Raw genomic sequence first — 23174 nt, forward strand, 5'->3', positions numbered from 1 at the left:
TCATTCAATCATCCAAAACCCACTAAAGGGCTAGATGCACTTTCAAAACACCATATGCTTGATCATTTTTGTGCAATGGGTTCAAAGGAGTGGTGGATCATTGTTGTTGGTTTTTCTCATGATGCTTTGGATAAGAGAAATCTAACCCAAGCTCAAAAGGATTGCTTACAACTTGATACACGTGCTCAATATTATCTAACGTGTGCTTTTGCATGAATATATTTTTAGACGTGTGTGGGACTTGGAGAGTGCTCATGATATGTGGATGGCACTCCAAGCCTTCTTTGGTGACTCATCCACAAGTGATGATGGAAAGTTTAAGGATGATGATCACAAGGAGGAGGTGGATGAGTGTGTCGAGCATGACCACAATTTGGCGATTGTGGAAGATTGCTTCACCTCATGGTCAAGTGATGATGATGAAAGATCTATCATAAGTTCACTTGACAAGGTTGATGATGATGCCTTAAGTGATGCAAATGATGATGCTACCCCATGCACACTTGATGGTGATGATGATTGTTCATGCCTGAATGATATCACTACAACAAGCTCTCCAACACCTCTACATTGCCTCATGTCACAAGGTGACACTAAGGTATCAAGTTGCAATGTAATTGGTCATGATTCATATGATGAGCTTGTTAGTAGACTTGCTAGCATGAACAAAGCTTTGGAAAATGAGATGGCTAAAACAAGTAAATTGGAAAATGAAAACTCATTTCTAAAGAACACATGTGAACAACAAAAGCATCTATTTTATGTCATTAGTTGTTTACATGAGGAGCTAAAATTAGATCATGAGGAACTTAGTGTTGCTCATGATAACTTGGTACAAGACCATGCTTGTCTCACTAAAGAGCTTTCAAATAAAAAAATCTAAAACTAGTGAGAGCTCATCACATGGGTCAAATGATCAATCATATATTGTTACTAACCCTTGTGATGTAGGCAAGAAGAATGTATCCACCTCTTGTAATGATTTATTAGCTATGCCATGTTCTTCACATATAGATGCTTGTTCTTCTTCTATATCTTGTAACATTTTGAAGGAGAACAATGAGCTCAAAAGAGAAGTGAAGAAATTGAGCAACAAGTTAGAGAGGGCTACAAATCAAAAGTCACTTTTGAGCATATGTTAAAGACTCAAAGAAACTTCGGTGATAAGAGTGGCCTTCGCTTCAACAAGAGCATGACAAAGGGTGAGAGAAAAGAGAAAGAAGGATGAAGAAGTTACTACAAAAGAAGCTCTCTCATTCCATGTGCTACAAATGGCATGAAATGGGACATCTTGAAAAGGCTTTCCCCAACCTTGAGAAGCTCAAGTTGAAGAAAGAAGAAGAAAGGCTCAAGCATGTCAAGTGCTTCAATTGCCGCACATAGGGTCACCTTACCTCTATGTGCCCAACCAAGCAAGTGGTGAAGCAACAAGAAGAGCCTCAACCAAAGCCACAAGTTGAGCAAGAAAAGAGACCCCAAGAGCAAATCAAAATTAATCATGAAGATGATGGTGAATTGATGATGAAGAAAAAGAAAATAAGAAGGGGTGAAAGAACAAGGCATCCAATGCAAAATCAAGATACCAAGATAGTGAGCAAGAATCAAGAAGAGAAGAAAGTCTATGCTCACATCAAGTGCTTCAAGTGTGAAGATATGGGACACTTTGCCTCGAAGTGTCCTACCAAGCTTGACAAGAAGGATCAAGCAACTCATGAGAGGCAAGGCAATGAGAAGCAATACAAGAGCAAGAAAGAGAAGGCTCTAACCAAAAGAAATTGTTGCTCATGCCGAGAAAAGAGACACATGGCACATTCATGTCCCCTAGGTAACACTTCTAAGCCTATTTGAATTGATGCAAATAGTATACTTAGGAAGGGTGGTGATGGTACCTCTATGGTTGATATTGCAAAATATCTCGCTATTCATATTAAGGCTATGTCTAAGTATGTTGCTCCTAACTTGAGAGGACCCAAACTAGTTTGGGTAGCATCAAAAAGTGGATGATTGTTTGTAGGTACCATCGGTATTGGAGGCTTGGTTCAAATGGTATTCATCTTGTTGATCATATGATTGAGCCAAGTATTGAAAAGTGATGATCGTTATCCCAATGCCATAACAAGTTAGTGAAGTCCAAGTGCTATCAACATACAAGTGTAATATTCAAGTTGTTGTGATTCATTGGATTACTTGGTGGCTTGCAAATGATTGAGTTGAAGCTTGCTAATAGGATGATCATGAGCTAACCAAGGTATATTCTTTGTTGATCTAATTCATTTGGGTGCATATGAGTTGATTGAATTGGATATATATGCATATGTTGCTTGCTATGAGATGATTGAATGGATTAATTGCTTAGTGATCAAATTTGAGTTGGTTTGAATGGATAAATTCATAAGTTGACTTTTAGTAAGTGGATTTAATAGATTTATGTCTTGTGAAATTATTCAAACAAGTTGATTTCAAGTTTGGTTCAATTGGAAGATATATAGCTTATTGTGTTGAAATCTGTCATTTATTGAAAATCTAAGCTAGCTGAGATCTAGTCTGAGTTTGGTGGATCAAATATATTTGGATTGGCTTAAAATTTGGTATACATGCTCTAGACTTATGGTATTAGTTGATGTATAATTTTCTTAAGAATTGGTAAGAAATGCTTTGGTTTTAGAGTAGATCTTGTCAGCTATAGTGCAACAGTTTTCAGCATGTAGCAGTGTGGGAAGATGTAAAATCTGGTAGCAATTTAGAAGTCAAATGAAACTCAAATTTTTACAGCTGCTAGATGACTTAGTGAAGCACATCCTCACCAAATTTTATGGTATTTGAATTTGTACATTGAGAGTTATAGATTTATCTTTGAAGGGTACAGAATCTGTTAGAAAAGTAACAATTATTGGATTGGCTAAGAGTCACTTTGATTAAAAGATCCTGAAGTTGAAAACACGTTTATAAGTGGTTGAGGTACCTAAGTTTGGTTTTGAATTGATATAGAAGCATGACAAGCAAAGAGTACAAGGACATTTGATTGTTGAGTGTTCTTGGCACACATTTGGTACTCAAATTGAAGATCAAGATCAAACTCAAGATCATTATAAAGTTTAAGTTCTAGTGACTATTGGAGATCATTTGGTAGAAACAAAAGGACTTAAATGAGAAGAAAGAAAAGGACTTAAAGAAGGATTCAAGATTACTCATCAAGTTAAGTCCATATTAGTAGTTCTCATCTCATATGGGTGAGGAATGGATCTCATTATTGATGATTGGTCTTCACCAAGCTTGTAATTGGACTTCACATTGCTATTAGAGTAATAAATTAGAATCTATGTAACTATCCTCTACTCTAAGATAGCAAAGGTATCATTGTAATGTGCATGATCATTTTCATCCCTTACTAGTATGTGGTTAGTGCATATAGTACATGCTTATTAGGATCATGCATGACAAATGAAAATCTTTAAAATTCATAGCCTACCACTATTGCTTGAATGATTATTTGAATCTAGTGGTAGTGCATGAGTTTGTTCATGAGCTAGTGAACCCAAGTACTTGATCTAATTTGAATTGCCAACAAGTGACAAGTACAACCTTGATAAGATAACCACTTAATGTGTGTGAAGAAGCTTAGAGAGGGTTCAAACCGGACTTGGAAGCTTAGGCAAATCATTCTAGTTTAAGTCAAACTTAGAAGCTCATGAAGATGACAAGTGTTCAAGAAATGGTTATAATTGACAAATCTTACAAGTGGTTCCATGATTGTTCTTACACGTGGTATATCTAGATTATCACTTTGTTACAAGTAGCATTCATACAAGTGGTATCTTGCACATCAAATGGTGGTTCCACAAGTGATTTTCAACTTTAAGTGATCATCAAGAGAGGAAAGTTCTAGTTTATCAAGTGCTATGACCCATGCTTGTACATAGGGGGAGGAGCCTCACTACAATTTGTATCAAGGTCACAAGATCCTACATATGGCATCATTTCAACATATGTGATGGTGTCCACAAAAAATGCTAGATTCAAGTGTCAACCATCTAGCCCAATGCAATCCTTTGTATCAAAAGAGACATACCTTTTATGGAAATTGATGACAAAGGGGGAGAGATTGAGTCAAAGATATTACAAATGGGGATTTGGACATGAACAATGGACAAAGAGGGAGCAACATTATATTGAGAAATTGAGAAGGATCAAAATTCTTGGACAAGAGAAGCACACAAGTAGGGGGGCAAGCTCATAAACTTTGATTGGTTGCATTTGATATGTGCATATTCATGTGCTTGCTTGCATTGCACGAGTTTTTTAAAATTTGATATGCATGTTTTGTGTGGTGTATGCTAGTTGTAGAACTTGAATGATGATTTGATAACTAGCATGCATAGGATGGTAGCTAGACTTGTATTTCTACACGTGGTACTAGAACCTTGCCTATAATGTTGATCTCACGGGGTTTCTAGTATTTGTGTTGTCTAGCTACTCGTGGTGCTAAGGATGGTGTTAAAATGTGCACTCTGATTGATATTACGCATCAAAGGTTAATTCTTTACACCTTAGCATCATTGGTAGTAATTACTCTCCCACAATTCCAATCCATGCATATGTGCGAGCTTCAAATCAAACACTCTAGCACATATGTAAGGGGAGCTAATACTACCAATTTGGATTTATGGTACTTGTCCAAAATCATTTACACATGGTAAAATTGCTTGGGCAAGCAACATGAATCCAAAATAGCTTAATTTCCATATCTTTGTAGAGTTGTCATTAATTATCAAAAAGTGGGAGATTGAAAGGTCCTTGTTTAGATTTGGTAATTGAGTGACAACCTAGGAGGATTAATGTGTTTAAATGTAAGATACACATGTGATTAGTCCATAGGTACACTTGTGTAAGCAACTCATGCCATGACGGTGAAGATGGCTTGGATTTGTAGCAAGGCTCACACATGTGATGAAGGAGCTCATTGCATATGAGACATGACATTGAGTCATGTGACTAAGGTGGAGAAGATCAAGACAAGACTTGGCTTGATGGACTGATTGCAAGCGTGAAGGGTAAGTTGGAGGCTTTGGAGTGATGGACCACACGGCGGTGAAGCTTGAGCAAGACTTAGCGCCGATGGATCAAGACAACGGTAAAAAACAAGTGAGGTCAAGATCGATGAACCAACAAGGTCATGTGATAATCACTGTTCACCTAAATGGTCGTTTAGCCCGTTTAAACACCATGTAAACGCTACACGGTGGTGTGCCGTTTCCGTTTAATCACCCGTTTACCCCGTTTAATTGGCCGTTTAGCCCGTTTAATGGGACGTTTTGCCCGAATAATGGCTAAATGGTAGGTGACCGACTATTTACCGTTTAGCGTTTAGGAAAACACTGGTGATAATATGAAGTGGATCATATCATTTGTGATATGGTTGGTTCATGTGTTGCATCAACGATGGAGTAGATAGAATGGAATGCGTAAGGCAAAGGTATAACCTATAGGGTGTTTCATTTCACCGGTCATAGGTGTGTAGAGAAGTTTATGACCAGGTTTAGGATAGATGGCCGTACTATTAAGAGGGGCAAACTTGTTTGTATATCGGTCATCTAGTGCCACTTGAGTGATCTAACTTTACATCGTTACTAGGATCGAGTGGCATGGCAAGATAAGTGATTAACTCCTTAAAAATGGTTGTGAAAATGCTAACACACTTGCACATAATGGTGTACACTTGGTGGTGTTGGCACATTTGCAAAGAAGAAGTTGTTGGAATTGAATTGGATCAACTTGGAGAAGAGAGAAAGGTCTTTCAGTGTGCTCTAAACTTTGTAATGGTCATTGGATTGGAATTCTACATTAATCCATTGTGCTTTGGATCAAGTATGCAAGTGGGATGTGTAGCCCTTTGAGTAAGCTTTCCAAAATGTCCAAAATCATCGAAATCGGAGTTCGGAGCTAAGAGATACGGTCGTTTTAGCGGTGAACAATCAGTGACCGGACGCGAGTCCGGTCAGCGTTCCTCAGAGGGCTATTTAGAGCATGTGATCAGACGCTGGCACTGGGGCACGACCAGATGCGCCTGTGCCACTGTTCCGGGCCTAGAAACGCTTAGGGAAAGTGACTGAACGTTGCGGCGAGTCCGATCAGTGTTGACCAGACGCGTCCGGTCGATGAAAAACCTCTCTGGTGCCTCTCTGTTCGTGACAAGACGCTAGGCGATGGTGCCCAATGGTAACTTTCTAACATCTAGTACATGTGGCGAGCGCAGTATGACCGGACTCTAGACCAGACTTTGGACCGGACTATGGGGTGAGTCTAGTCAGCGAGCCTAGTCAGTGCGCAGAAATCAGGATGAACGAGTAATGGCTATTTGAGCCCTTGGGGCTATAAAAACAGTGTGTGGTCGGCCTTGGCACATGCTTGGCACCCTTGGGACTTAGTGTCCATGCTTGGAGAGTGCTAAGAGAGCCCTCTAACTCACGTGTGCTTGCAAGAGTGCGGATCGACTGCGAGTGAGTAATTCTAGTGTGATTGCATTGTGAGATTACATCGAGTGATACTAGGTGATTGAGTTACAAGCCGGTGGTGCTTGTTACTCTTGGAGGTTGCCACCTCCTAGACGGCTTGGTGGTAAGTTCTCCGTCGTGAAGCATGTAAGAAGATTGTGCGGTGCTCCGGAGAAGAATTTATGGGGGGTATCGTGCTCACCCCGTGGAAGCCGCGAAGAGCAACACTAGTAGAGCGTGTTATTGAGCTACCCTTATTTGTGGGTAGGTTCTTGCGGTGTCCGACGTACGGGCTTGGCGGGTGATTCCAATTAGCCGTCGAACCACTAAGTAAGCGATCGACACAACGGGGACTAGCTTGGTGGCAACTAAGTGAACCTCAGGATAAAAATTATCGTGTCATCATCCTCGCTTTGGTTTGCAATCCCCATATACAAGCTTATATTTACTTTCGTATATATTGTGCTTGTGTAGTTGCTCTTGTAATTAGTTAGTTTGTGTAGCTTGCTAGTTACTTTCTTGCTTGTGTAGCATAGAAGTAGCTCCCTTGCGTGACTAATTGGCTTGAGTAGCCTTGTTAGTCACATTGCTTAGTTTGTGTAGCTAAGTAATTTGAGCTCCCTAATTTGGCTTTGTGTAGCCTTGTTATTGAGCACTGCTAGTGAGCTTAGGAGTCTTGTGCTTTTGCATACTAGCATGTGTAGGAGCTCCCCGGTTGCTTGAGTACTAGTTATATATGTTTGTGTGACCTTACTTTTAGAATTGTTTAGGTGAGCTCTAGCTAGCCCGGCACCTTAGTTGCTTAATTAGGATCTTTTATAAGGTGCTTGTGAACTTAGATAGATGGGTGTAGTTTTGGCTAGACCGATAGTTTTAATTCCGTATTTGTCTCGGTTAGCCGGCACATTTAATTTTTAGAAAGGACTATTCACCCCCCTCTAGTCCGCCATCTTGACCCTAAAGCGCAGTCAAGCGAAGCGGGCCGCAGAGCAGAAGCAGCGACAGGAAGCAGTGGGGCGAGACGGTGCATCAGAGGAAGGAGCGGCGTGGGGTGACCATTGATGGTAGAGCGGTCCGCAGAGCAGTGGGGCGGCTAACGGAGCAGGAGCAAGCGGGTCACCGTCGACTCACGGAGAGGTCTCTCGTCTCCTCTTTTCCTTATCCTACCGGCGCAACGGAAGAGACGGACACGGATATTACCGTAATAAAAATCGATCGGACGCAGAACAGAGATTATTGGGCTGATATGTAGGCCCACGAAGGGGCGTCTGGACTGACGGACGCCCGACATTTCTAATCCTATACTAGTACGTAGGAACATGTTGACGTATGTCCTACGCTAAGACCAACAACTAGCGAACCTTATTTGTTGACTTCAATAGTTAATGGTTTTGATCAAATACTAATTAAGGAACAAGTAGTAATCATCTGATGAAAAACTTAAATTTACACCTTACCTGGCCACCTATAAAAAGGTCGCCGAGCTCGCCATCTTAGCAACCCACGCAGAACAGAGCTCGTGTGCACGCGGGATGACACTGCGGAGCCATCTTAGCGACCCACGCTAGAGCGCCACCACCATCGCGGCTCACCGGAGCACTGAGCCTCCTCGCCACTGCTACCTCGGCCATCTCCGTGCTGGAGCTCGAAGCCGCCGAGCACTTCACGCCACGCTCGCCGAAGCCACGCCGTCGGAGCTGCTTCCTGACCTCGCCACCGGCGGCCACCGCACTGGAGCTGAGCATCACCGGAGCCACCCGCGCCTTGACTTGCCGCTACGGCAGCATGGACGAGAATCCCGCTGGAGCTGCGCCGCTGAGTAGAAGATCCCACCGTCGCTCTGCTCTGCTCTCCTTGCTCTGCTCCTCTTTTACCCTCTGTTCCGCGCGTGGACGAGAAGACCGAAGACGCCGCCGTCGCTGCCGAACGCTGTACTCGCCCCGATTCCCTGCTCTCCCTTCCCGGTCACTAGCTGCTATGCGCGGACAACGGGAAGGAACAGAAGATGCCATCCTAGCCAATCCGCCGGAACCTCCATGTCTGCGGTCGTCCGTGACTTGCGCCGCCGTCGTCGCCGCAGCTTGCGAGGACACCGCCGAGGCCACGCCAAACCGACGGAGCCAGACCGTATCCTCGCCATCGCTCTGCTATGGTCCTCCCTCCTGCTTTCTCTCTCTCGGACAGACAGAGGAGCCGTGAGCCCATGACCATGAGGCAAAGACAGGGATAAGCTGGCCACGTCGACTCAGCCAATGGGAGCACGACACCTCGTCACGCGGGTCTTGCCTGTCATCCGCTTCGTCTGGCTCTCCCTCTTCTATAGACCCGGTGCACGAGAACTAGAGACACAGGCAGCCGGTCCTACACCGGCTCACCGGCACAGCGCCCTACACGCTGGCGTTCGTCATGCTGGCGTGGCGTGGTCAAAACCGCTCAACGTCGGTCAAAATAGCCTTTTCCTCGTTCAGGTGCTAAAAGTGAACGGTTTTAACAGTTAGGGTATCGGTATTAGATAGTTTTGTAGTTAAAGGTTAAAATTAGACCAACACAACAGTTGAGAGGCCAGAAGTGGACTTAATCCTATTTGTAAATATCTTCCTTTCTTGTCTTGTTTTCTTCCAGTTTTGTGTGGCTCAGATCTTGGTTGAGATCCGTGGATCTCCCTGCGACTCGGTCGCCTGCCCTGGTTTCCTCCACATCGACGGGAGATTTGTCATCCGCGCGGCTTTACTTCTTTGGCGTTAATACATACAGTAATGTACTACACAGCAAGAATATTTTAATATGTACTAGCACTATTGTTTAGAAAATATATGTTCCGTATGTATATCTATAGCACGACGAGAAGAAAAAGGAAAGAAAAGAAAAGAAGAGTGATTGGCATTTTCACAATACTGGGCCTCTGCTCTGATACCGGTAGCACTTTAATCTTCCCCCATCCATTCCATGGCGTCAGTGCGTGACCTAGATGTTGTTGTCCAAGCGGCAAGCCTAAAGTTGGTTATTGGGCTGGATCGTGAGACCCTATCAGCTTGGTGCTGCAGCCCATCATAAAAAATAGAATAAGCAGGTGGTGGCCAGGTTCAAGTTCAACACAAACTGACTACTACTTACTCCAGTTATCAAGAGAAACAGCCTGGTCAGTTGATTACGATTACGTAAGCACCAGCAGCAAACTGACTTTGATTTGATTACCTGTATGGAGTAGGAGTAGTGTATGTATTTAAACCCAATTTAATTTAATGAATCTCCTCTTTTTTTTTTAGCTATATATTATCAGTTGTAGCAGTAGAAACAAAAACACAAAATTATTATAATAAATAAATTGGTTCAAACAAACAAGGCTCTCTCCTTGTTCGCTTACGCTTATAAATTCGTTCTCCAGGTTGGTTTGGATTCCTGTTCCCACCGCCTCCCTTCCTCCCTCCCTCCCTCCGGCCGTCCCTTACCTTCCTCCTTTCCGGTTTCGATTTGGGACTCTGCTCCGCTGCGTCCATCCATCCATCTCCTCGCCATTGCCGCAGCACGCACTCCCGCTACGCTGCTCTCCTCCAGGTACAGTGCCTATTCTACTGCTGCTCCCGCCGTCCGCCTATCCCGCTCCAAATTCGTTCTCTCTTTTTTCTTCTTCTAATCTGGAGTAGTGTATCAAATCATGCACTCTCATCTCAATGCTCTGCTATACTAGGTCTTCTCCGGGAAGGAATCGCCACGCCGGTTCCTGCAACGCCCCGCCCGCCCGCCATTCCGCGCCGAGGTAACTGACGCCTTTTCCATCCTTCTCCGCTTCCTCGTTTCCTGCTGCTTTCTACTACTAGTACTAGTCGACTCCGGCCGCCGCGACATTCGCCTGCCTCGCCCGCCGAATCCACCCAGCATTCTGCCTGCTCCTGGACTTCCCCTTCGATTCGATTCATGCTGCTTCTGCCTGCTCCCTCTCTTCCCTTCGCGCATTCGCTCGCCGCTTGCCCAAGACGGCAACTTTTTGCTATTGCTTGCCCCCAATCTTGTTCCTTCTTCTGCTCTGTCTAATCTACTACAGTACTGCAGTTCGGCGGAGGTAGGCGCCGATTGCTGTTTTCTTGCCAAAAACAAAAAAAACAACAGCTTTTATCTATTTATTTATTCATTCATTCACATTTGACACTCGAGTTTTCCCCTTTTTTTTAACACCACAAAAAAATTGTGTTGCGTAAATTGGTGCCAGCAATGATTCTGCATCGCGTGGTTGCCCAGTGTTGCTCATGCTCGCACGCAAATATTGTTCCACACATACCAATCAATCGAACCCCAGGCCCCCAGCCGAATCGAATCTACTACTTGAGTAAAGTAATGGACTTGCCCTGCCCTCATCGATTCTTCAGCCTTCACGTCTCCTTCTCTTCCATCATTCTTCATGCTAGTGCCAATAATCCACATGCAAAAAAACAAAAACAAAATAAAGTCCTCAATTTTTGGGTGTACCACCGATCAACTCACCTCAACTTCAACTTTTCAATCTGTACTAGTCCATGCCTATAGTCCTTCCCCCAACAATAACAAGAGAGATTGTCAGCCCTTATGTTTCTGCAGAGTACTTGTTTGTTAGCATCAACCTTGTTTCTCTGCAGTTGAGGCCTGACAGTCCATTCGTGCTGCATGTGGACACTAATCATTTGGTGTCACACAACTAAAGTTTGGGGGTGCAATAGCGTTGCCGAGGTTGATCAGTTTACCTGTTAACCTGTTACCACTATTTATAGTCCTTCCGAATTCTGTAACTAAACTGTCCAGTGTCCACCTGTCACCACTATGTATAGTCCTTCCAAATTCCTGCAACTGCAATTTGCTATGATGTTTATCTGTTTGTCTTAGTGATGGATGAGGTCACAAGGGACATATAAGGGGACATCCCTTGGTGTATGCTTTTCGCGGACGATGTAGTGCTAGTTGATGAAAGCCGGACAGGAGTGAATCAGAAATTGGAGTTATGTCGGGAGACTTTGGAGTCCAAAGGTTTTAGACTCAGTAGAACTAATACTGAGTATATGAGATGTGACTTCGGCACTACTACTCGGGAGGAGGAAGATATTAGTTTGGAAGGTCAAGTAGTGCCTAGGAAGGATACCTTTCGATATTTAGGATCAATGCTACAGAGAGACGGGGATATTGATGAAGATGTTAGCCATAGAATCAAAGCAGGGTGGAAGAAGTGGCGCCAAGCATCTGGTCTCCTATGTGACAAAAGGGTACCACAAAAGCTAAAAGGCAAGTTTTATAGGGCGGCGATTAGACCTGCTATGTTGTATGGTGCAGAATGTTGGCCTACGAAAAGACGACATGTTCAACAGATAAGTGTCGCGGAAATGCGTATGGTGCGTTGGATTTGCGGTCATACAAGAAGGGATCGAGTTCAGAACGATGATATACGTGATAGATTAGGGGTAGCACCAATTGAAGAAAAGCTTGTCTAACACCGGTTGAGATGATTTGGACATGTCCAACGGAGATCTCCAGAGGCACCGGTGCGTAGTGGAATCCTAAGCCAGGATAGTAACGTGAAGAGAGGCAGAGGAAAACCGAAGTTGACTTGGGTAGAGGCAATAAAAGGAGACTTGAAAGGATGGAATATACCCAAAGACTTAGCCTTAGATAGGAGTGCTTGGAAAACAGCTATTCACGAGCCTGAACCTTGATTGCTTCTGCTGGGTTTCAACTCTAGCCTACCCCAACTTGTTTGGGACTTAAAGGCTTTGTTGTTGTTGTTGTTAATAAGCATATAAACACACAGGCATCTAGACAGTCAAGGTGTGCTGGGTTGCAACAAAACATCAAACATGTGTGCTGTTCATCTTACCCAAGTAACACCATGTTTATTTATTTACAAATATTTCAGCACATTTAGTTTATTTATTTACAAATAAATAAACTAGATGTGCTAATACCAACCTTTTCCTGCAGCAACTGAACCGTGGCTATCGAGGATGACGCCGCGTTTCAGATGACATAGACTGTGTCAGTGCGTGACACGCTTGACACCCAGAGATGAAGATCAGCGCGCTACTCACCTCTGCGGGTATCAACATTGGCCTCTGTGTCCTCTTCCTGTCGCTCTACTCTGTTCTCAGAAAGCAGCCAGCCAATGTCAGGGTCTACTTCGGCCGCAGGATCGCTGAGGAGCATGATCGGCTCCGAGGGGCTTTTATCTTGGAGAGATTTGTTCCATCTACTGGATGGATAGTCAAAGCCCTGCAGTGTACTGAGGAAGAGATCCTGGCTGCTGCTGGCTTGGATGCTGTTGTTTTCAATAGAATTCTAGTATTCAGGTATGGTGTGCAAAACTTACTCCCTTGTCTCCTCCTTATTTCATTTGTGCCCTGAAAATTTCATAATAGTGCATGTGTTTAACCTCAGCAACAAAATTGGCCGACTGATACATTTGTTTACGTATTCAACAGCATACGCATCTTCACCCTTGCCGCCCTTTTGTGTGTCTTTGGGATTCTTCCGCTCAATTATTTTGGACAGGATATACACCATGTTCGAATTCCTTCGGAATCACTAGATATATTTACAATTGGGAATGTAGAAGTGAAATCAAGATGGTAAGCCAAACAATGTATTTTTTTAATCTATTATCATTTGCTGCCATAGACTGCTGAAATGTTGTCATGTTGTGCTTTTGTATATTATATATATGCCGCTTTAATTGCTGGCATTTTGAAAATGTTATTTGCCTTTGGTGGTAATCCAACTTGCTTCTTCACTCCTTTAGAACTTGAGGAATGAGCATTGTGCATGTTTTGATGTTCACTTTGTATTCTGGGTTCCTTGCAGGCTCTGGGTCCATTGTGTAACCCTGTACATAATTTCTGGAGTAGCTTGCATTCTGCTATACATTGTAAGTTCGCTTCCATTTTGAATTGCTGGAACATACATCTCCTTGTATCCAGAATGTTTTTGATGATTCTTTTTTTTTCCTAATTCAGGAGTACAAGCACATTGCCAGGTTGAGGCTCCTTCATCTTACAAGTGCAACACCAAAACCAAGCCATTTTACAGTTCTTGTTCGGGGAATACCAAAGGCAGATAAAGAATCATGCAGTGATGTTGTTGATGGTTTCTTCACAAAGTATCACTCATCTAGTTATCTCTTCCATCAAGTAGTTTACAAAGTTGGGAAAGTTCAGAAGATAATGGTACTTAACACTCGAATGCATTTCACTTTTCCTAGTGACGAGCATTTACTATTATAATGCTGCTTCTTCTGTTCATTAGATTTTCGCACAGATGGATAATCATTTTTTGTTTTTGTTTTTTTTGACATGAATCAGTGGAAATGTCCAATTCCTCGAGTTCAATGTTTCTCTTTCTTTATGTAATTTGTTTTTTGGGCGAAAGTTGTGTGTATTTTTATTTCACTTTATTTATGCTTTTGGTGTAACTTTAATCTTTAACTCTGACAGACTGGCGCAAAGAAGGCATATAAGAAGTTCAAACATTTCACAGATGAAACAGTCGATCAGGGATGCAGAACAATTACCTACCGCTGTTGTCTGTGTGGAGCCTCTTCAAATTCTTTCAAGTTATTGAACACTGAATGTGAGCAGAACAGGGGGAAAGCTGACAATAAATCCATCTTGGACTTAGATGATGAGGTTAAGCTTGCACGCATTTGTTCTTTTGCTTAATATATCAGTTATTTGGAATAAATTAGTAATTATTATGTGGGATCGTATGCAGGAATGCACAGCTGCTTTTGTATTTTTCAAAACTCGGTATGCCGCACTTGTTGCATCAAAAATACTTCAAACATCTAACCCTATGAAGTGGGTTGCTAATCTAGCTCCAGAACCAGAAGACGTGTATTGGTCCAATCTTTGGCTACCCTATAAGCAGCTTTGGGCTCACCGTATCGCTACACTCCTAGGCTCTATTTGTTTTATGTTCATATTTCTGATACCGGTGACATTTATACAAGGGCTATCTCAGCTAGAGCAGCTGCAGCAGAGGCTTCCTTTCCTAAGAGGAATATTGAAGAAGTAAGTACAGGAATTTCAGTTGGGCTCTCCTAATGATAGTATCAAAATCATCTTGATAGAGTTTGACACTGTTATCTCATGTTGCTAGATGCTATTCATTTATCTGTCTCCACACTGCACCTATTGACTGTTATGTATGTGCAGGAAATACTACATGACTCAGCTAGTAACTGGATACCTTCCCAGTGTCATACTGCAAATCTTTCTGTACACTGTTGCTCCAATTATGATGCTATTTTCTACATTGGAGGGTCCTACATCACACAGTGAAAGGAAGAGAAGTGCTTGCTGTAAAGTGCTGATCTTCACAGTTTGGAACATATTCTTTGCTAATGTATTATCTGGTACTGTCATAAGTCAATTGAACGTGTTATCAAGCCCAAAGGACATACCTGTCCAGCTTGCTAAAGCTGTACCTGGACAGGTAAATCACATCTTTTTTTTTGGTTCATGCCATAGAAAGAACAAGACTTTGATTAAGATACATAAAATTTGTTGCATGTGGAAAAATACTATATTCATTCTGTATTTAATTTTCATCTAATTTGTTTTGCTTTTCTGTAAATCTAATTTTATTCCAGGCCACCTTCTTCATCACCTATGTCCTGACCTCAGGATGGGCTAGTTTGTCATCTGAAGTTATGCAGCTCTTTGGTCTGATATGGAACTTTATAAGGAAATATGTTCTGAGAATGAGAGAAGATACAGAATTCGTTCCCTCATTTCCCTACCACACAGAAGTACCAAAAGTTCTGTTGTTTGGACTATTGGGATTCACATTGTCTGTGCTGGCTCCTCTGATCTTACCTTTTCTGCTAGTGTACTTTTGCCTTGGTTATGTTGTCTACCGCAATCAGGTGAAAAGCTAGAGATTTTTTTTTTTGTTATTTACCTCAAATTTATCTGTAGCATGCTAATGTACTAGTTGTGTTCTTTTCAGTTGCTCAATGTGTATCGAACAAGGTACGACACAGGTGGTTTGTATTGGCCAATTGCATGCAGCACAGTCATATTCTCTCTTGTGCTCACCCAGATCATCTGCCTTGGTGTATTTGGACTCAAAGAATCGCCAGTAGCTGCAGGCTTCACCATACCTCTTATCATCCTTACTCTTTTATTTAACCAGTACTGCAGAAACCGACTTCTTCCATTATTCAAGACTTTTCCAGCACAGGTAATATTAGTTCCTTAAATTGTGTCATGTCTAGATCTACATGGGTTTTACTAGAGCATAGAAAATAATTGAGGACTAGAGTTTTCGTGACACTGATTTCCTATCTTGTGACGTTGACTGCTGTAATGTGATTTTGTAGGATTTAATTGACATGGACAGGAAAGATGAACGGTCAGGAAGAATAGATGAAATTCACCACGGACTTCATTCTGCTTATTGCCAGTTCCCTGACACCGTAGATGTACCCTTGGAGAAAATTGAAATTGTTGGCGGGGATGAGGAGCAAGGTTCTACCCCGGGTGAGTCCAGTGGCAAAAAAACCTGCGAGGATCCCAAGGACCTGTCTCACCCAACACTAAAAGGACTCCCTGTTAACCGTCTCCGGCATGCTGTGAGATCGGTTACTTTCCTGATCAGATTGCAGAAAAGAGGTTTATCAGAACAGAAAATCGGATAGTTGTTAGCTGTTAACCCCCTTTGCCTGTTGGCTATATAAATGTACAGAGACATACATGCATATACGACCCTTCCTTAAGAAAAGAAAAGGGCTAACTTAGAAATCTATATGAGAGCATCATCATGAGTGTTGAGGCGCAATTTTGTTGTTTTGAGTTGTCGCATGGATGAGTTAGTGGTTCTGCATTTTAGTCAGATTCAGCTACTCAAACATTAGCCTTGCACATTGATGTAATGCTCATGGTTTTGTTGTAAGAGATTAATGTAGCCAAAGTGATCTATATATATAATGTTCCTCCTCTCCATTGGTTTGTGTGATTGAGCCTGGCAACTTTAGCAGGTCTGTTAGCCTTCATGCACCAATCATATTGAGGTATTGAGGATTATACTAATTGGTCTTTAGAGCTGTCGGTACCCTGACTGCCTGTAAGCATGTTAGATTGGGACTGTAGTCGAATCCATGTTGTCAAGGAGCATGTGCCATCATCTTGTACTTAGTGGAGGTTCTTAACACAGCATTGAGCTGGTATCTGCATATCTGCAGCTGTTGGGAATCATATTCCTGTACCAAACTTCACAGTCAGCATCGGCCTAGTCATCAAGATCTCTCAAGTGGGTCATCTTTTGTATTGTTCTTCACACAGATTGCAGTGAATATTTGCTTTGTCTCTGTTGGTATCCTGCCCTCTTTATTTATAGTGTATTGCAATCTTTTTCACTGTTCCTTCCTTGAATGGAAATAAGCTTCTTGCTGCTGCCGGTGCATAGGACAAGGGTCTGACATTCTGGGGAACTTACCAGCAGCAAAACCTTTTGTTTTTGTTTTTGTTTTTGTTTTTTGCTGTCTCCCTCAGATCGATCGTAGCTTTGATTTGAGAGAGTTATCTGCTGCACAATATCTGGCTGACCACCTATTTACATGTTTGCTGAGTGTTCGTGTTTTTTCTTCTTTTTGCACCCAATTTGTAAGTCAATTGTTGCATGGTATTTGTCTTGTACATATTGCCTTCTCTTCCACAGGCTAAAAGGCTATGCTGGACCTAGCTTGGTTCGGCAGCAGTGCCGCTTGCCCGCTGTATCGAACGAAGTACCTGACTGCGTGCTGTGTGTGTTCATTTGAATTTGACTAAAGTGCATCTCCATATATAAAAGATTGAAGAGACATGCTGTTGAGTTGTGAGTTGTGACCATGAAATTCTACACGAGCTCATCCGATTCCAAGCTTGACCAAGAGTGGAGAAGCAGTTGCTGAAGTCAGTGATGAGTTGTGCACTTCATATATGTATATTTTTTTAAGTTTCCTGCCCGAGTCTTCAGAGGTACGTCACCACTAGCTCAAGTTTCAAAGGTACGGCGCGTACCAGGTCATCGATGGCGACCCTTGGTGATGTTGCAAGTTCAGGCATGTGGCTCAATGGTTAGAGCCAGTGATCGAGCAGCTAGCTGGTCCGCAGGTCGGGAGGAGATACTCTTGTTGTCTAGAACCTGACGAGGGCGACTAACAGTTTACTCGCGGCTGACGCACGTATACATGATGTATGAATGTAGCTCATCTTTCTTGTGATTTTCTGTGCGACAGCCTAAACTTGTGCCTTAGCTTGCAGGGTCATAGGCCATCTCTTAGCCCACCCATATAATAGTCAACTATTACGACGTATAACATACTTCATCATTAATATATGGTCTATTTTCTTCTCTCACAAAGTTTCTTAGATCGTGCATCAATAGCTATAAGTTCACGTTTCACTTCGTTCTCTCTTCACCCCAACATAAAATTCATTTATAGTCCTTTATTATATTTGCTCTTAGTTGAGCATAGATTTTTTTTAGTGTTTTAGGTGAGTATTTGTGGTTTTTTTTTTTTGAGAAGTCACCGGGAGGGACGATAGTCCCTACCTGAATATTTTCCACTGACGTCGGCGAAGCTGGGAATGGAGGGTGCCAGGTGCCAGTTACATGGTTGGGTCATGAACCCAGATGTACAAAGAAGAAGGCTAGAAAAGTACACAACACAAACGAAACAAACACTAACACTAACACTAAGTTGTTCAACAACAAAACACCACCACCAGGTGACTGTACTCCGGCGACCTCCATTCCAAAAAGCGACTGTTAAGCTTTGAGTCGAGTCTGACAGACGTCAGTCGTGAATACATTGTCTTTGAAGCACATCCGGGATCCAATCGATGCTTGCCAACGCCTATTCAGGGGAGGAAACCTCAAAGGAGGGAGGGCCGGCTAGGCCCAGCCCAGGGGGGGGGTGCGAGCTGTGTAGCCGCACTGGGCCCTCGAGGCCAGGGCGCCCAACCCCATTTATGTATGTAGTACTAGTATTCTTTGTATGGCCCATTATTAATCCATAGAAATGGTGAACCAGCCAACCAGGCGTACGAAATACGAGTCTGGAAAATCGCGTCGATTGCGTTCCGCACTTCCGCGTCCGCGACTCCGCCCTTCCGCCGCGCGGCCTCGGCGACTCTGTTCCTGCGCGAGCAGAGCAGCGACGATCGCATGCGTGCGTCTTGGTGATCTTGGCGATCGAGCGTGAGTGGCTACCGGGTACCGGCCGGCGACGGCGCGACGCACACGCACTGACTCTATCCATCCGTGTTTCTGGCTTCCTGCGGAGGTAACAAACTGGCCCTTGGCCCTAAGCGGCCAAGCCCCTCTAATCTCCCCGTTCCCCAATCTTTATTCTTTATACTTCTTTAGATTTGGGATTTAAGATTAAGAATGAGGAATCCAATACAAGTAGCAATTATGTTGAATTTAGTATGATATTTTTTTTAATTACTAGGTACTTTTCTGAATCTACAGTGAACTCATGTTGCCCAAAAACATGCATCTGGAAGTGAGAAAAGAAAAAAGAAGAGAAAGATAGATGCCTTGAAAGAATCACAAAGGGGATCTATTCATAAATTTTTTAAGAGCAGTACAAGCACTACAAGAAATCTAGATGAGTGTGCAATTGTTGTTGTGGAGGAACAAACTACGCATCTAGAAGACCAAAGCCCTATAGAAGATGGTGTTGGCACCGACACGGATGATAATAATGTGAGTGACCATGAGCCCGTACTTAATTCTCCTACGACGCAATCTACACGTGTTGATGAAGAACCGGTTTTTACTATTGATATGTATGATCCAATAAATTAGGGCAATCTTGATAACAAAGCAAGGGACATATTAGTGGAGAAGGGGCCTATTAGAGAAGAAAATATTGTGTTTCCTATGGATGACAGATCAAGACGTTTTGCATACACTCATTATTCTAGAAAAATGAGCAATGGCGAGGTACGTGATAGGAAATGGTTGGTCTATTCAAAAAGTGTTGACAAAGTGTTTTGCTTTTGTTGTAAGTTGTTTGGTTCTAGTAACCGCAAGAGTTCATTGGGGCATGATGGCTTTAGAGATTGGAGCCATGTTAGTGAAAGACTAAAAGAGCATGAAGTTAGCGTGGATCATATGACCAACATGAACTCTTGGAATGAATTGAGAGTTAGATTAAGCAAACATGAAACAATTGACAAAGAGTTGCAACATCAAATCACAAAGGAGAAAGAACGCATAAGGCTAGTTCTACTAAGAATTGTTGCCATTGTAAAATTTCTTGGTAAACGTAGTTTAGCTTTTAGAGGATCTAGTGAGCAACTTTACAATGATGTGAATGGTAATTTCTTAGCTCGTTGTGAGATGGTTGCTGAATTTGACTTGGTAATGCAAGACCACCTTAGACGCATTCAAAACAAAGAGCTACGATATCATTATCTTAGTCATAAAATTCAAAATGAGTTGATTTCACTTATGGCTTCTAGAATTACAAGCTCCATCATAAAGATTGTTAAAGAGGCCAAATATTTCTCAGTTATTCTTGATTGTACCCCAGATGTGAGTCACCAAGAACAAATAAGCTTGTTGGTTCGATGTGTTGATATGTCTGATGAGAAAATAAAAATTGGAGAGCACTTTCTTGATTTCTTGAAGGTGGATGACACATCTGGTGAAGGGCTTTTCAATGTATTAGTTGACTCCATCAAATCATTTGGCCTTAATGTTGATGATATTAGAGGTCAAGGTTATGACAATGGCTCTAATATGAAAGGAAAACATAAAGGGGTACAAAGTCGTTTGCGTGAAATAAATCGAAGGGCTTTGTATATGCCACGTGCATGCCACAGTCTTAATCTCACTCTTTATGATATGGCTAAATCATGGAGTAAAGCTATTTCATTCTTTGGAATTGTGCAGAGGATATATGTATTATTTTCAGGTTCTACCAAAAGATGGAATGTTTTGCTTGAACATGTTCTAGATTTGACCGTGAAATCATTAAGCATACTCTTTGGAAGAGTCGCATCAAAAGTGTCCGAGCAATTAGATATCAAGCTCCTCAACTAAGGTCAGCTTTGTTGTGGCTAAGTGAGGATGGAGATACTGAACCAAAGGATAGAAGTGATGCAAAAAATTTATATGACGTGCTTGGCAGCTTTGAGTTCATACTTGGTATGGTTATTTGGCATGACATTTTATACTCTGTAAATATTGTCAGTAAGAAGTTGCAATCACCATCCATGTGCGTTGATTCTACCTTGCAGCATATAGAAGGTATGGTGAATTACTTTCAGAACTGCAGAAATACTGGATTTGCTGATAGTGTTGTTGCTGCCACAGAAATAGCACTTGAAATGGGAGTAGAGGCACCATTTCCAGTAAAGCGTCGTTCTGTTAGGAAGAAACAATTTGATGAAACTGAATGCAATGAAGCTATCTTGCAAGCTGAGAAGGATTTTGAAACTTTTTATTTTTTGGTTATGGTTGATATGGCAATTAGTTCATTGAAAAGCAGATTTAAAGAACTATAGTCATTCAATGAAAAATTCGGATTTTTAATGAATTCAACATCCTTGAAGGCAATGGATGGTGCTGATCTAAAAGACCATTGCATTAAATTTGCAAAAACTTTCTCTTCAGATGGTTCATCGGATGTTGATGTAAATGACATGATTTCTGAGTTAGCTGTTATGCAGTCTACTCTGCCAGATAAGCCAATGTCTGCTATGGAGATTTTTGAGTTTGTCACAGAAGCGGATTGTTATCCTAATATTTCTATTGCTTATCAGATCCTATTCACTATGCCTGTAACTGTGGCCTCAGCTGAAAGAACATTTTCAAAGCTGAAATTATTGAAGAATTATTTGAGGTCAGTAATGTCCCAAGAAAGATTAAATGGTTTGGTAACTTTATGCATCGAGAAGAAATTATTAGATGAAATTGATATTGAGGCCATCATCAATGACTTCGTAGCAGCAAATGTTAGAAGAAATTTTTAAGGTAATATAAGATGTATAACTTTTTTGTTGTTTCATAAGAATTTTTTTATGCATTACACTTATTAAAATTATCATTATATTATTAGACTTATATTAAGGGGCCCATCGTCTATGGCTTCGCTCCAGGTCTATAATTTGACAGGGCCGGGCCTGGGGCTGGCAAAAGGAGAACGAGGAGATCCAAGAGAGAGGGGATCATGGTCTCACCAACCCGGCATTTGGTGAGACAATGCAATCAAGGAACATATGAAGAATGGCAGAGCAAGGCACTGGCAACTACAACTTGTCGGCTAGAACTTGTGCAAGCATATAGGGGGGTGGGCATGAATTGGGCGAAGAGATGACTGAATGACCTCAAGGTTGTAGGTGGTCTCCAAAGCAATACCTCCAGGAAGGGAATGACATCTAAAGATGCCACCATTGCTTTGTCCAGGCACACTGGATTTGGGTTTTCACCCAGAGACCATACACCTAAAGGCACCTGTTGGATCTTTGACGATGCCTTCAACAAGGAACATGACGCCCGAGGGCGCCATCATCACCGGCACCAGCAACATGCCGGGCAAGGATTTCGCCTAGAATCCACAAAGACGGGCATGCACTGCACCCACAACACAAGCGAACCACCGGCATGACAACATCTGCCACACACCTACAGCCTGAACCCTTGTGGTTCGCTCAAGGCCACAATAGGAGTATGAATAGCTGCCGTCTCATCGCCAGTCATCTTCGACTGCCATGGAAGTAGAGAAAAGCTTGGGATCAGAAAGATGGGAGAGGGTGGGGGAAGGGAGGAGGTGCGGAGGCTGCCTTGTTGAGCGGCACCGTAGGCCGCCGCCGCCGCTCGTCGGTGAGCAGCGGCGGCGGCCGAGGGAGCTGCCTGGGGGGGGGGGGGGGGGGGGGGGGGGGGGGGGGGAGTGCGGCGGCACTGGGTGTCACCCCCGAGTCGCCTCGGGGAGACGGCGCGGGGGAGGGGGGTGCGTTGAAGTTTTTTTTTCGCGTGTGATATGTACTAGCAGAGACCTGAATATTTGTGGTTCTCTATGATAATTGTGGTTTAGCATAATGTTTCTTTACCTCTATGCTCTACTGTCATAGACTCCTTAGCCACATACTCCTATTAGTTAGGCAAATAAAGTTTGGGAAACAATGTGTCAACGAAGGCCGAGTAGTATACCCACAAGCTGTGTAAATTGAGAACGTGTGGATAGCCCAGTGGTACGACGTGTACGTGTTGGGAGTTTTAACTCTCCGTTGTTAAAAACAACACCGCTCAGGTCTTGTTTAGATACACATGTATTCACCTCAATTCATGTGTGTTGGAGTAGTTTGATGTGGAATTTAGTTTAAATTTCACACTAAACCACTTCAACACATATAGGTTGAGATCAATACATAGGCATCCAAACATGTCCTCAATTTGCTTCTTCATAGCTGGGTTTGAGACATTCTACCCTATCACTGCCAGCGGAGTATCATGTTTATTTGACAATATATATCTATATCTGTAACTAACTTAAATAGTGAAAATTCTTTTCTTTCATCTTTTACTCTCTTACTCGTCCGTCTCTCACTCTTCTGTCTTCCGTTTATTGGTCTGTCAACCGCTTGTCTCACTCCTTCCGCTTTCCGTCCCTTGATCCATCGTTGCTCTTTCACCCTTCTCGCTTTTAGTTTAGAGCTGCAAATCCTTCATCGGCAG

At 42.6% G+C, this 23174-nt stretch overlaps 2 protein-coding genes across 2 annotated transcripts; both read left to right on the plus strand.

The window, feature by feature from the left end:
* Positions 1-9903: 9903 nt before the first annotated feature.
* On the plus strand, positions 9904-16432 carry LOC136504425 (CSC1-like protein RXW8). The gene is made up of 12 exons (XM_066499351.1): positions 9904-10046; positions 10180-10248; positions 12432-12796; positions 12929-13075; positions 13308-13371; positions 13460-13669; positions 13937-14128; positions 14214-14512; positions 14657-14936; positions 15094-15369; positions 15453-15686; positions 15826-16432. The coding sequence occupies exons 3-12, from the start codon at positions 12516-12518 to the stop codon at positions 16141-16143; spliced, it is 2301 nt and encodes a 766-aa protein (XP_066355448.1). The 5' UTR covers positions 9904-10046; positions 10180-10248; positions 12432-12515; the 3' UTR covers positions 16144-16432.
* Positions 16433-19946: 3514 nt separating this feature from the next.
* LOC136503951 (uncharacterized) lies at positions 19947-22051 on the plus strand. Its single transcript, XM_066498864.1, has 5 exons — positions 19947-20258; positions 20738-20965; positions 21053-21454; positions 21615-21693; positions 21906-22051. Exons 1-5 carry the CDS (start codon positions 19947-19949, stop codon positions 22049-22051), a joined length of 1167 nt encoding a protein of 388 aa, XP_066354961.1.
* Positions 22052-23174: the final 1123 nt, after the last annotated feature.

This window comes from Miscanthus floridulus, chromosome 14 (genome assembly GCF_019320115.1).
Source record: "Miscanthus floridulus cultivar M001 chromosome 14, ASM1932011v1, whole genome shotgun sequence".
In the NCBI taxonomy this organism is placed as follows: domain Eukaryota; kingdom Viridiplantae; phylum Streptophyta; class Magnoliopsida; order Poales; family Poaceae; genus Miscanthus; species Miscanthus floridulus.